This window comes from Brachyistius frenatus, unplaced genomic scaffold (genome assembly GCF_029030835.1).
Source record: "Brachyistius frenatus isolate BFR_SWC_R1_liver_20210118 unplaced genomic scaffold, ASM2903083v1 Contig_31, whole genome shotgun sequence".
NCBI lineage: Eukaryota > Metazoa > Chordata > Actinopteri > Embiotocidae > Brachyistius > Brachyistius frenatus.
Window position 1 is genome coordinate 430958 of NW_027210630.1, and position 11543 is coordinate 442500.

The 11543-nt window shown below is 41.7% G+C and overlaps 2 protein-coding genes across 4 annotated transcripts in view; one reads left to right on the plus strand and one right to left on the minus strand.

Moving 5' to 3' along the window:
* Positions 1–524: 524 nt before the first annotated feature.
* On the minus strand, positions 525–7555 carry rnf34a (ring finger protein 34a). 3 transcript variants are annotated; one of them, XM_069699703.1, is made up of 8 exons: positions 7391–7555; positions 6523–6741; positions 5146–5532; positions 4067–4129; positions 3597–3798; positions 3455–3484; positions 3181–3222; positions 525–2506 (listed from the first exon to the last, which is right to left on the minus strand). In XM_069699703.1, the coding sequence occupies exons 1-8, from the start codon at positions 7394–7396 to the stop codon at positions 2319–2321; spliced, it is 1137 nt and encodes a 378-aa protein (XP_069555804.1). In that variant the 5' UTR covers positions 7397–7555; the 3' UTR covers positions 525–2318. The 3 variants fall into 3 exon arrangements, with proteins under 3 accessions (XP_069555804.1, XP_069555805.1, XP_069555803.1); XM_069699704.1 differs by having other exon boundaries at positions 6523–6824; XM_069699702.1 differs by lacking the exon at positions 7391–7555 and adding an exon at positions 7219–7359.
* Positions 7556–9274: 1719 nt separating this feature from the next.
* The window catches only part of cunh5orf34 (chromosome unknown C5orf34 homolog), a 3336-nt gene continuing 1067 nt past the window's right edge, over positions 9275–11543 (plus strand). The window contains exons 1-8 of the mRNA XM_069699705.1: positions 9275–9536; positions 9670–9759; positions 9854–10195; positions 10275–10537; positions 10610–10702; positions 11074–11194; positions 11296–11387; positions 11471–11540. Coding sequence (XP_069555806.1) covers positions 9333–9536; positions 9670–9759; positions 9854–10195; positions 10275–10537; positions 10610–10702; positions 11074–11194; positions 11296–11387; positions 11471–11540 — 1275 coding nt within the window. The 5' untranslated portion in view covers positions 9275–9332. The remainder of the gene's footprint in view (positions 9537–9669; positions 9760–9853; positions 10196–10274; positions 10538–10609; positions 10703–11073; positions 11195–11295; positions 11388–11470; positions 11541–11543) is intronic.

Below are 11543 nucleotides of genomic sequence, written 5' to 3' on the forward strand. Positions count from 1 at the left end.
ACACACTGCTCCTTTTAGGCTCAAAACACTTAGTACAGCCTCACAGTCACTAATGAGGTATAAAGATGTAAATGGTAATAAAATATTTCACAAAAACAAGAGAAATGTCAGAAAAAATAAAGAGTTCATGGAAAACAGCAGGTCCTGATTCCCAGGTTTGAAACTGTTGATATTAATATTGTATATTTTGACATTCACGATGTGACAAATGTAATTTAGAGAAAAGACTGAAAAGATGTTCCTCTGATAATATAGTTATATTACAATTATTGTATTTGCAACCAGATTTCTGTCAGTTTGTATTTGTAGGTAATATCTGAAAAATTACCAAAATGTTTTTCTACAATTAGTTGTCCAAAATCATCAAAATGACACTACAGCAAACAAAGACCTGTAAATTAGCTTACCTTCAAACGGGCTTCAAGCAATGGCTTTATTATCAAAATTAGATAAATGAATCAACTACTAATTCTGAAATCAATTGTTACTTTACCCAAGAGAGTACAGGGACACTGCTTGTGATGCATGATTATACAAAAACAGACTTTAATTAAAATCTTTAATTACCAAAATAAAAAGTTCAACATTCCCAAATACAAAGACCAAACCTTGCACACAATTACACCCTCTATAAAGAAAAAGTGCAACCTGATCCACTCCTGTTCATGATTGTAGGGGACATTTCTCCTGTAATAGCAGCAATGTTGACTTTGTTGGGGTACAGTACTGAGCGTAATACTTCTAAATGAGCAGAATTCAGAGTAAAGAAAAGGAAGGAATTTGTTTTATAGGTAGATGGGATATAAGGAGGAGGATGTAACATAACCAGTGTCATAAAGCTTCTTGTCATGCTCTGATTTAAGTGGGACAGAGTTCAAGCAAACAAATGCAGATTAAGTACATTTTTAAATCACGCAACATAATAAACTAACCCAATCCCAGGGACATTTCAATAATCTGATATTACACAATTTAAATCAAATGGAAAAAATATAGATATATATATACACATCTCATATGGATCAATATATGCAAATGTACATTAGCAAGTCATTATTTCTATACTTTCTATACCACAGGTGTCAGTAAACTTGTAGTTATATCCTTGAATAGTTAGTTCAATACATTACTCCTACATGAGAAAATCAAATAAAAAGCATTAAGACACTTCATTCCACTCCCAACGATTCACGACAACAAAACTAAAAACATTCAATTTCACATCCACAGTTGAGCTGAAAAACGGAAGATTGTTGGATGAGTTAGCACCGGTTTATGTATTATGTCGCCACTGAAGCGCCGAGGCAGGATAGAGGTGACAGCGGAGGTTAGCTATTGCTGTAATGACAGACTAGATCATTTAAATGTGTAATGCATTGCAGTAAGCGCTCATATAGGAAAATAAGTGAGTATGTTCAAATTAATAATGCATCAACTTAGTCATAAATCACCATTATCAATCATTATCTTTGTATCACCACAGCAGAGCACTGGCTCACGTGTGGGCCGAGTATGACTCTGTTTGAGTTGAAAAGAAAACACAATGAGTTCTTATTAGCTTTCCCCTTTGACTTAAACAAAGTTAGTGGCCTTCAAAAATCAGTTAAAGGTTAGGTTAGGTAGTTACTTTATTAATCCCCGAGGGGAATTTTTTTTTAAATATAGTGTTCCACAACTAGTACACATTACCTTTACCAGTCGTAGTTTGCAGTGGGTTGTGAGCAGTGGTGCAGCAACACACAGTGTGAACAAAGTGCTTTCTGGCCTAACATGCTGAAGAATCAAGCAGCTACACACTGCCGCCCCCACAGTGGAGGGAAACAATGGGTGAGAACCATTAAGGGCGTGACCCATTATTTGGCACCTAGTTGACTCACCTCCTCTCCCCTGTGTTGAGGGTCAGTATGTGTCTGCCCTCGTCCTTACTAAGATATGTAGTCGCTTGCAGCAGTTGTAAAGAGAAGTGTTCTGAGGAATACTCAGCAGAGCCGAGTACCAGCTACAGTTTATAGGCAGATCTGAGTGATGAATTGTGTTTTAACAAGTCGGCACATGGCTTGTGCCCCACATTCTTTGCTTTGAAAAACTAAACAGACACTTGAGAATGAACACAGATAAGAGATATGTTTAGTTTGAAACCAAATAGTCAAATTCTTAAGAAAAAACATATTTCTCATATTTTAATGTGCAAATAATGTGAGAAATTGGGAAATACAAACATCCACAAAATAAGTCTTTTGGGGATTCAAAGGTTATGAGCTGCATTGTTGAGTTAAAGCCTCAGTCTGAAGCAGGTGCAGTGGTGCTGCAGTGGTGCATTAGGATTTGAAGACATGCACGGCCCTCACAACGTATTGCCTGCAGATCGGGCATTCGTTCATCCTCTTGCCGCACTTGGTGCACGTGACCATGTGGCCGCACTCCAGGAGAACGCAGTCGATTGTGGCGTCCATGCAGATCCTACAAAGGTTGTCGTCATGAATCGTCAGAGGGCAGTTTTCACTATCTGCAAGAGGAAGACAGAAGACACAGAGAGGTGCCGGGATATGTTTAAACAGTGCAACAACAAAAAACAGTGATACATCATGAACTGAGGAAGGACAAGGGGGCTCCAAAATACTCAACAGCTTAATACAACACGTCGTCTGATCCTGTGCACCTTCTCTGGGTAAGGTCATGCTCACAATCTCCTGCAAAATGTCATCGCCTGTTACGGCGATGTGTCACGATGTTTCTATGACGACCACAGAGTCTTTATCACTTGAGGCGTGCTGCTCGGAGAGTGAATAGCTATCATACCGCAGTTCTCAGTATAATTAGCTTCACATGTTCAACACAGAAATAGATGAATGAGGGAGATTGATCTCAAGGAGGATCAATGTTCTGGGAGCATGGCAAATGAAAATATGAAATATTCAAATTTGAGTTCTTAAGTGGGACAAATGAGCCCTCATTTTCATCCTCAATAAAACAGCAAGAGGCCCTTACAGTAAACGCCGTTCCACAGGCAGGACCACACACAGGGATTTCACAAAGACACGGGGTTGGGTAGTGAATGAGAACAGGTTCACGATGAATACAGATGTGGTGGAGATATGATTCTGTTCATTAGATGGAGAGGCGAATCACAGATAGAACATTTGACCACAGCAACGGTGGCGAGGAATCTACAAGCCTTACCTCTAATGGCACCGTTGCAGATAGGAGGGGGAAAGGCCATCACTTTGTTGTGGGAGGAGTAAAGCAAGCATGAGACTTTTCATCATGATTCTGAATGAGACATTTGAACGACCCTGCTTGTGATCAGTGCCACTTACAGCAAAATATGAATATTACCTAGTGTACATAATATTGTCAGATGCAGCAGAGATATACGTTTCTATGGTTAAAAACAGGATGTGGTATCCAAAAGTGACATCTCAGACAGAGCACACAAAGAAGATCGACAGCTTACCTGTGGTTACACTACCGCTCACATTTTCCACTGCAAGAAAAATAAATCAAGGCTTCATTAGATCCACAATCTGCTCTATCAGTGTTCACAAAATGATTTCTATAAAGCACAGAATTTTCTCAGCGAGAAAGTGAATACCCACATGATTTCCTGTTCTCCTCTGTCTCTCTGTACAGTCTGCCGACACGCTCCACCAGCTCCCACTTCTCGCAGCACCCTGAATAGTTGACGAAGTTTCTGGCGAGGATCTCCTTCAGCTGCCTGACAGACAGGCCCTCGATATCCCTCAAACTGGATATGTCTGACAGGGACGCTCTGGCCCGACGACGCGTCTGGGGACTCACCTGAGAGACAGGAAACACCACTAAGTGATATGTTTTGTACTCAAACACCTCTACTACTTATTTCCGTGATTTCATTTGTCATACGTCTTCAGTGCAAAACGTTTTTGATCTAAATGTGGAGGCGTGTTGAGCACCGCAATCTGCAGGGCAATGCATTTTTTGCAGCAAGAGAGAAAACATGCCGGTAGGGAGTAGCACTCCTTACTTTGTCACCAATCCACATGATATGCGAGATTAACTGGAAGATAAATAGGAAGACACAAATCACCTCAGGAGTGTGTTCACTGGGGTCCAGGTTGAGGAGAGACACTGATGTGGCATCACCCATATCCTTCAACACAACAATAGCAGAAAAAACAGACATTAGTGTGCATTACATGCGAGAAACACGGCAGCCTGCTAGGGATTAGGATTAGACACTCTTCGGCCCTCCCATTGATACCTTGGGAACAAACATGCCGAGTACCTCCCATTCATAGAAACGCTTACTGCTCCGTAAGCAGGCCAAGTACAAGTATTTATAGTGGATCCTGGCTGCTTGGAGCTGAGCTCTTTTTAATTCAAGTTGTAGTTTCTTTTGCTCCATTTAAAAAAAAAAAATTCTCTCCGCTTTCTAGAGTCCAGATTGGTTCTTTTTTGCTGGTTTACAAATTGTAGTGAAAGCAATAAGAAAGGACAAACAATATGTCTCTCTTCAACACTTTCTCTTCCACCTATAGTGGCATGTCAGTGTGTTCCCAAACACTTTTATAGATCTGCAGCAGCACAACAGCTGTCGAAAGTGATGACATGACATACTCATATCTGCATAACTCGCGTAAAAAAAATGTGAGGAAACAATAGTGGAAAACACTTCATACATGTCAGCTTTGTGCCTGCAGGCCAGCATCACTGAAAACCCACCATTTCAGCAGCCATGGTAATTACGTTAGCTGCCAACTAATTTTAGGAGCAAACAAGAAGCGCCATGTGATGACTAGTTATAAAACTGAGAGCCTAGTAGTTATATGAGGGAGACTGTTTCTGGAACAGAGCCCGGTACCATGTTGTGCACGTAGCAGGGGGAAGCAAGTCCCCCTCAAGTCCTTGTTGAAATTGCAAATGCACACGTACCTGTGTACACAAAAACGTTTGTAACACAGGGGCTGACGTAACTCTGAATACTTCCTTACTACTTCCAAGGTAACTTCCCCCCTGCTCTGTGCACATCACAAGGCTACGCTCCGTTCATGCGCAACTGGAACAGTCTCAGAACTTTTTAATTGCTGCTTGTAGTCTCAGTAGATGAGTGCAAGGATTTGTGTGAAATGCAAGGTTTCTCCATGTGTTAAAAAAGCCGGTCCTTACCTGGTTGGTATCAGAGCTATCGCTCCTGCTGAGCGGCTCCTCCTGAGAGGTGGCGAAAGTAGACAGCTCTGAGGCAGACTGTGTGGTAGAAGGGGTTGGTGTATACAGGGAGCGCGAGTGGAGGCTGGCCATGTCAGGGTCCTCCTCTTCCTCAATGCCTTGGTGACAAAGCACCAAGTCCACCAGGTCCTCCTTTTCCCTGCAGGTATCGGTGGGGATGTTGCGCAGCAGCAAGTACTGACGCAGGTCTCTTACTCGTAGACGCATGAGCCGCGGCCGCTGAAAGGCCGTGGCCTTCAGCAAATGACATGTGGTACAAATGCGTAGATTCTCCTGAAGCACGGAGCACAGAGAGCAGAAGCTCTTCTTGCAGTCGCAGCAAATATACTGAGGAAGAAATAGGGAGAGGAAAAACAGATGATGGAAATTAGGCAATTAGTGATGTATGCTCAATTTCTACCATATGTTACTGCCAAAAATATCTCATGACAGAATCATGTTGCAGACATTAAAAAAAAAGCCTCATTCACCTCCCTATTTTTTTCCTGTTAAAATATTTTTTTTAATTTCTCACAAAAATTGGAAAGGTATTAAATGGAACGACAAAATTTCATAGATCACAGGGCGGTATATCAATGCCCGCAGACCTTTGCTGCATTTTTCAATCACTCACATCTGCTCTTCCTCTCCAGGCACAGAGACAGGAGGCACTTTCTTTTAAGTGTCAACATCAAACAGTAATAAATGCAAGACGTGGGATTAGATTGGCATGGTGAGCAAGTGAAGCACAAGGTTCAGGCAGAATGAGAACCTGCATGAATATGCGCACTCAGTGACGATATCACAGCACCAGTGTGTCCATACGTCTCCCGACTTCAGGCTTTTTGTCACCAGAGATAAATAATGATTTCAGCTCTTTTAAAAAGCACAATCAGTTATCCTCAATTTTTTACCCATTCAACATTTTCTTCCTTTAAAAAACTAGACTAGTAATTCGGGGTTATGCTTAATTAATTTCATATTTAATTGGAGGAAATTTTAAAAAAAATTGTGATTTAATGAGATTAGACTGACGCTTTCTTTTGCGCATAAGTCACTGCTAAAATTAAATATGTCATTTATTATTATTATTTCAATGTCCGTATTCTTTGTGATCCTGCAAATGAACCTGCTCTGAGGCAATGCAATTTCACAATTGTCCTACAATAGAGTATCATCATCATTGCAATACTAAACATAAGAAGAAACCGAGTATAAACCTGCACTGTCTCCTAAAATATTAATCAAGCACCTCCCTCTGCATCTACACACGCATCATTTCCTTCTCATCAAGTCATCAGATCAGTTTACATGTGCTGGCATCACACAGACACCTACCTTCCTCCTGAAGACCGAGAAGGCCTGGCCACAGGCCTTGCATACAAGACTGGGACTCCCTGAGCTGGCGGGCGGGTACGTGGAGTATCCCGCACTGGGGGCAAATCTGAAGGGTCCAGCACCGGCCCCAAACCCCGGCTGCTGGCCTCTGACGGCCCCAGTGCCCATGACTTCATTCAGCAGACCACAGCATGAAGCCCACATGGACGAGGCCCCTGCCTGGCATTGACAAACACACCATCAGCTTCAGTATTTCCACGTCTTCACATCAGTCTGGACGGTGTTGTTGTTAAGATATAAACCTGACGGGGGGGGGGGGGGAGGGGGTGCAGCAGCATCACGGTTACCATAGAAACAACTCCTACACCTTGCGTAAATTAAAAAAAAGGGGGTCACATACGGGTGCTAATTATAGATGAGATGACCGCAAGCCGTTGAGTGCTCGTTTAACATCATGAAGCACCGACAGGAAGAAGAGCAACTGTCAAAACATCACCACGAGCAACGGCAGCTTAGTTAACTAACCGTTGATTACAACACGTTTACTAACAGCGTATTATAATGTCGTAAGAAAGCGCAGAAAAAAAACCGGAAAAAAAAACCCCAAAAAAAACGAAACAAGTATTCAATCGATTATGAATTAAAATGAATAAGTCCATGATGTCAAATGGATGTTTAGTGTCCGACCGTTGTCACCTGAGTAAAGCAGGTCAGCTCTCCGTTACAGCGACGCGACGCTAACGGTACCTCGGTGGCTAACATCGGCTAGCTGCTGCCAGCGACAGTCTAAGCAGACCTGAAAACTTGAGACGGAGGTTATGGTAAAAATAAATAAATAAATAAAAAAATAAAAAGGGAGAAAATGCACCTTCATTGCAGCTCCTTCGTGTCCGCTGAGGAAGTACAGAGTGACGGCGTAACCATTGCAAAGTGCGGCGGCGACAGTTGTTTTGGACGAACTGCCCGGATGCGTCTCGGTGTGATCAGACCGCCGATCGAGCACCGAGTTTACTGCCGATATTTCTGCTGCTGCTTTTTCGTTTTAATGCCGAGTTTACAACCGGGCGGAGCATTATCGCCCCCTACTGGTGTATTAAAGAACCCCGACGTTGTTGTAGATTCCTTTGTCTTGGAGATACAATAACCTCTGAGTGGCCAAAATGATTGAAACCCTTATGTTTTGTCACATATATATCATAACTGTATATGACAATGGCTTTGTTTTTTATTTATTTTTTATTTCAAAATTTGTGGACTCTATTTGTGGGCTATATGGAAATCACAGTGGTGGATGAAGGAGCCTATTCAAATGCTTTACTCAAGTAAAAGCTACCGATGCAGACAATGAAAAACGACTTCCTGCCAAGTAAAAGTACTTGCAGCTGTGTGTGTGTGTGTGTGTGTGTGTGTGTGTGTGTGTGTGTGTGTGTGTGTGTGTGTGTGTGTGTGTGTGTGTGTGTGTGTGTGTGTGTGTGTGTGTGTGTGTGTGTTTTTTTGCTCTATGTTGGGATGCTTTTCATGTGGCTGTATATAACTTGGAAAATTCAAAGATAAGAGTTTTTTTTTTTACTAAAAATAAATACTTGAATATGCCACATTATTTGGTCAGAGCAAATTAGTCTAATTTTATTGGTGAAAGTCTTAATTTTACAATAGTGATAGTGAAGACTATTTAAAGGAGATGTTTCAAGTTTGTTTAATTTATATGCCAAGTGGCTTTATATTGGTTTGCGCTAGTTTTGATGAAGATAGATAAACTAGAATTTATTTTTATTTTTATTTTTTTTTTACAAATTATTAAACTATTCAATTTATAAAATCCAAGTATAAGAGCCTGTCTTACAGTTTGTTCAAATAATGATAACATAATTCAAGTATTTATTCCAGTTTTTGTTGATTTGTGCCGATAAGTTCCTACACCTCCTTTGGAGCTAATTGTGAGATAAAATTAGTGGAAAGCATTTTCTCATCGTTTTTGGTTCTATAGTTTTTTTTGTATACGTTTTTTGTTTTGTTTTGTTTAATTCTTTAAAACTGTACTTTTTTTCATGATTTAGCTTTTTCCTCTAAATATGTTTTCTTTAGAGAATTCAGCCTAAAAAAATAATAAAAACAAAATAGTATGAAGTACTATTTTCCTTTGCGGAGACCTCATTTCTAGTATTTAAAAATGCTCCAAAAACGTTAAGACTGAAAAAAAGTTGTATTAACTTGTTATTAACTAATTTATTGCACATCTTTTGTTCTGAACTTTTGGTTGTCCTCTATATTTGTACTCTTACAAAAATGCTTCCAATGTGCAATACTGTATTACAAACAAATATTTGCCGCTGATGTAGGCACTTAGGGTTTGGCTCCCGATTTGTTTACCTATTATGTGCTAAAAAAAGATCCTGATAGAAGGGCTCTATAGAACCACTTTATAGAAGTGATGTGAGGAGGGATCAAATTACTTTTTCTTTTTTTTTTCTATCCAACTATGGCAGGCCGAGGCAAATATGATCCCTCGACATAATGCCACCATGTCATTACCATGTCATTTTTACAGTAATGTTGATCCTGTGGTTTACATGGGATTGGTTTTGTAACTCTATTTCACATTTAAATCGATGGAGACAGTCGTATGTATTTCCCCCCAAAAAAGGGGCGGGGACATTTCTGAAAGCCAAACTTTCCGGATGTGCCTGTTTGCTCAATAACAAACGTCGCCACCTGATGACGTTGACGCCATGACGCGGCCTGCCGCTGTGTTTTGAGTTTCAGCGGGACTACAGCTGCCTCGGGAAGGTTGGACCCATTACAGGCTGACGATGGAGGCCGACGCCAGTGTCACGTCGATGATCATGTATGAAGATGAGTCGGTAGATGTTCGTTACGGAAACGGAGCGCAGTTGCAGCTGTCACCGTGCGGCTGTGAATTCATGCTGCTGAAATCCACTGATCCCCGCGGACATCCTCTGCAGCCCGCTGAGAGAGTCCGACAGAGGACCAGGTTCGCCATCAGCACATACAAGGTATAAACATAAAGTATGAGCTTGCTTTAATGTGTTTTTAGCCTCAGTTTGTGACTCTAGTGTTATAACATGGTGGAACAGGCTGTTGCTTGCTAGAATAAATGAGCACAGTTTGGTTGCCTTTCTCTTACAGGAGCTGATGGCAGCTGCATTGGCATTTAGGAATAAGTATGCCAGTCGACCATATCTGCCATTGGAGCTCATCTCTGCTGACCAAAACGAGGTATCAAGAGAAATTTCCTACCTTACTTTAATTCCCTCAGATTATGCGCATGCGGGAGTATCAGTGTCTATATGTTCTGCGTTTCCTCCTGCAGCCTTTTTCCAGCATTGACTTGGGTGTGCAGTGGCCTGAGTGGTCGTCCTGCGAGGCTGAGCTTGGACCTGGAGGCGAGACCATCATCCGGTCAGAGGAGGGACGAGCTATGTTGACGCTCTCGCCCTCGGGTGAAGAATTCTCAGTGGAGTTCACATGCAGCCTCAGCCAGACTCAAAATCAGCACCGCGGCATAAATGGCCGTCAGCAGCAAGTACGCGATCTGATTTGTGACACTGCCAGTGATCATACCAAAGAGGTTCGTCAGGGAGGAGGAAGAAGAACAGAAGAGCCCACTCGATTGAGGTCTTGTTCTCCTCGGTTTATCAGTGCTCAGCCAAAGGTAATACTGTACTTATAACAGATTTCCATGTGCTTATTTCTTGGGTTGATGCCATAATTCCTTTCTCTTCTCCCCCCAGCCTGAACAGATGTATCAGTCCACCACGGTGGTCCAGCATCGCTCTTGCTCGGCTGTTGCTCCCATATGGGAGTACCCTCTCTCCTTGGCTCGCCATCACTGGACGGCTCTTTTCTCTAAACCTAAAGATGTCGCAGCAGAGAGAACGAGCAATTCCAGTCAGGCAAAAGCGAGAACAAACATGTCGGACAGCACCAGTGGCGAGAGAAGGTCCCACCTTCCTCAGGCGCTGCCTCTCTCTTGTTCATCACCTCACCGGCATAGGTTTGCAGACTGATGACAGGTGTGTTGCATACTATATGTTCAGTGACTGATTTAAACTTACATGTATTTAAGGTGGAAGTTTAAAGATCCCCTGGCCAAAGAGGAACATTCGGACCTCCCAACAGAGCTGGTAAACATAATGTGGTGTCAAGGAGTCACCTACAGGTACGTTTTTAGGGTTAACAAAGGCCTTTAAGATCTTTGACATTTGTTTGAACACCTCTGCTCTCAAATTTTTAAACAGGATAATTTGCTTTCACTTATTGAAGCATTAAAATGTGTAAATTTGATGCTAGAAAATGAGCGAGCAAACTCTTTATACACAATTATTATTTTTTTTAGCTTTAATATCTTCTGTGAGGGTAAAAATAAATAGATTTAAGAGAAGGCAACGTCTTGTGTGAAGTGCATATTTTCCCATTTTGGACCTGCATATAGAATATGATTTATACTGTACTGTAATCATAAGTCATATGCAGTAATTGCTGATATGTACAGCCACCCTATGACTGTGTTTACCTGTATGTCTGCTGTAGGATACTGAGTGGAGCTGTCTCCGTTATAGAGGTTTCCCCAGGGGATGGATCAGTCATTCGCTCTAATGGCGTCCTCAACTCTTATTTTACTCATCACAAACCTGAGCTCCCGCCAGAGCAGGTAAATTGTTAATTTCAGTCTCTCATCACAGAAATATCCTAAAGTCCAATCTACTGAAGGAGTTTCTTGAATCTTACTTATTGATCGTGTCTATTTCACAGGTGAAAGAGGTAACTTACCATCTGAACAGTCTTCCACCTGATGTAATCGGACAGGTCTACTCTATATGTTCTATTGTTAGTCGTGCAAGCAGGTAAGCTACCACCTCATCACAGTCTGGTGTGTTTAAGACTTAGATCTATTGAGGTCTTCAACCATCACATAACTATTTCACAGGATCCTCGATTGCTACAACCAGGCCAAGCATTTACTGAAGTTCCCTGCCACAGTGAGCTGCTTGGAGGAGGTC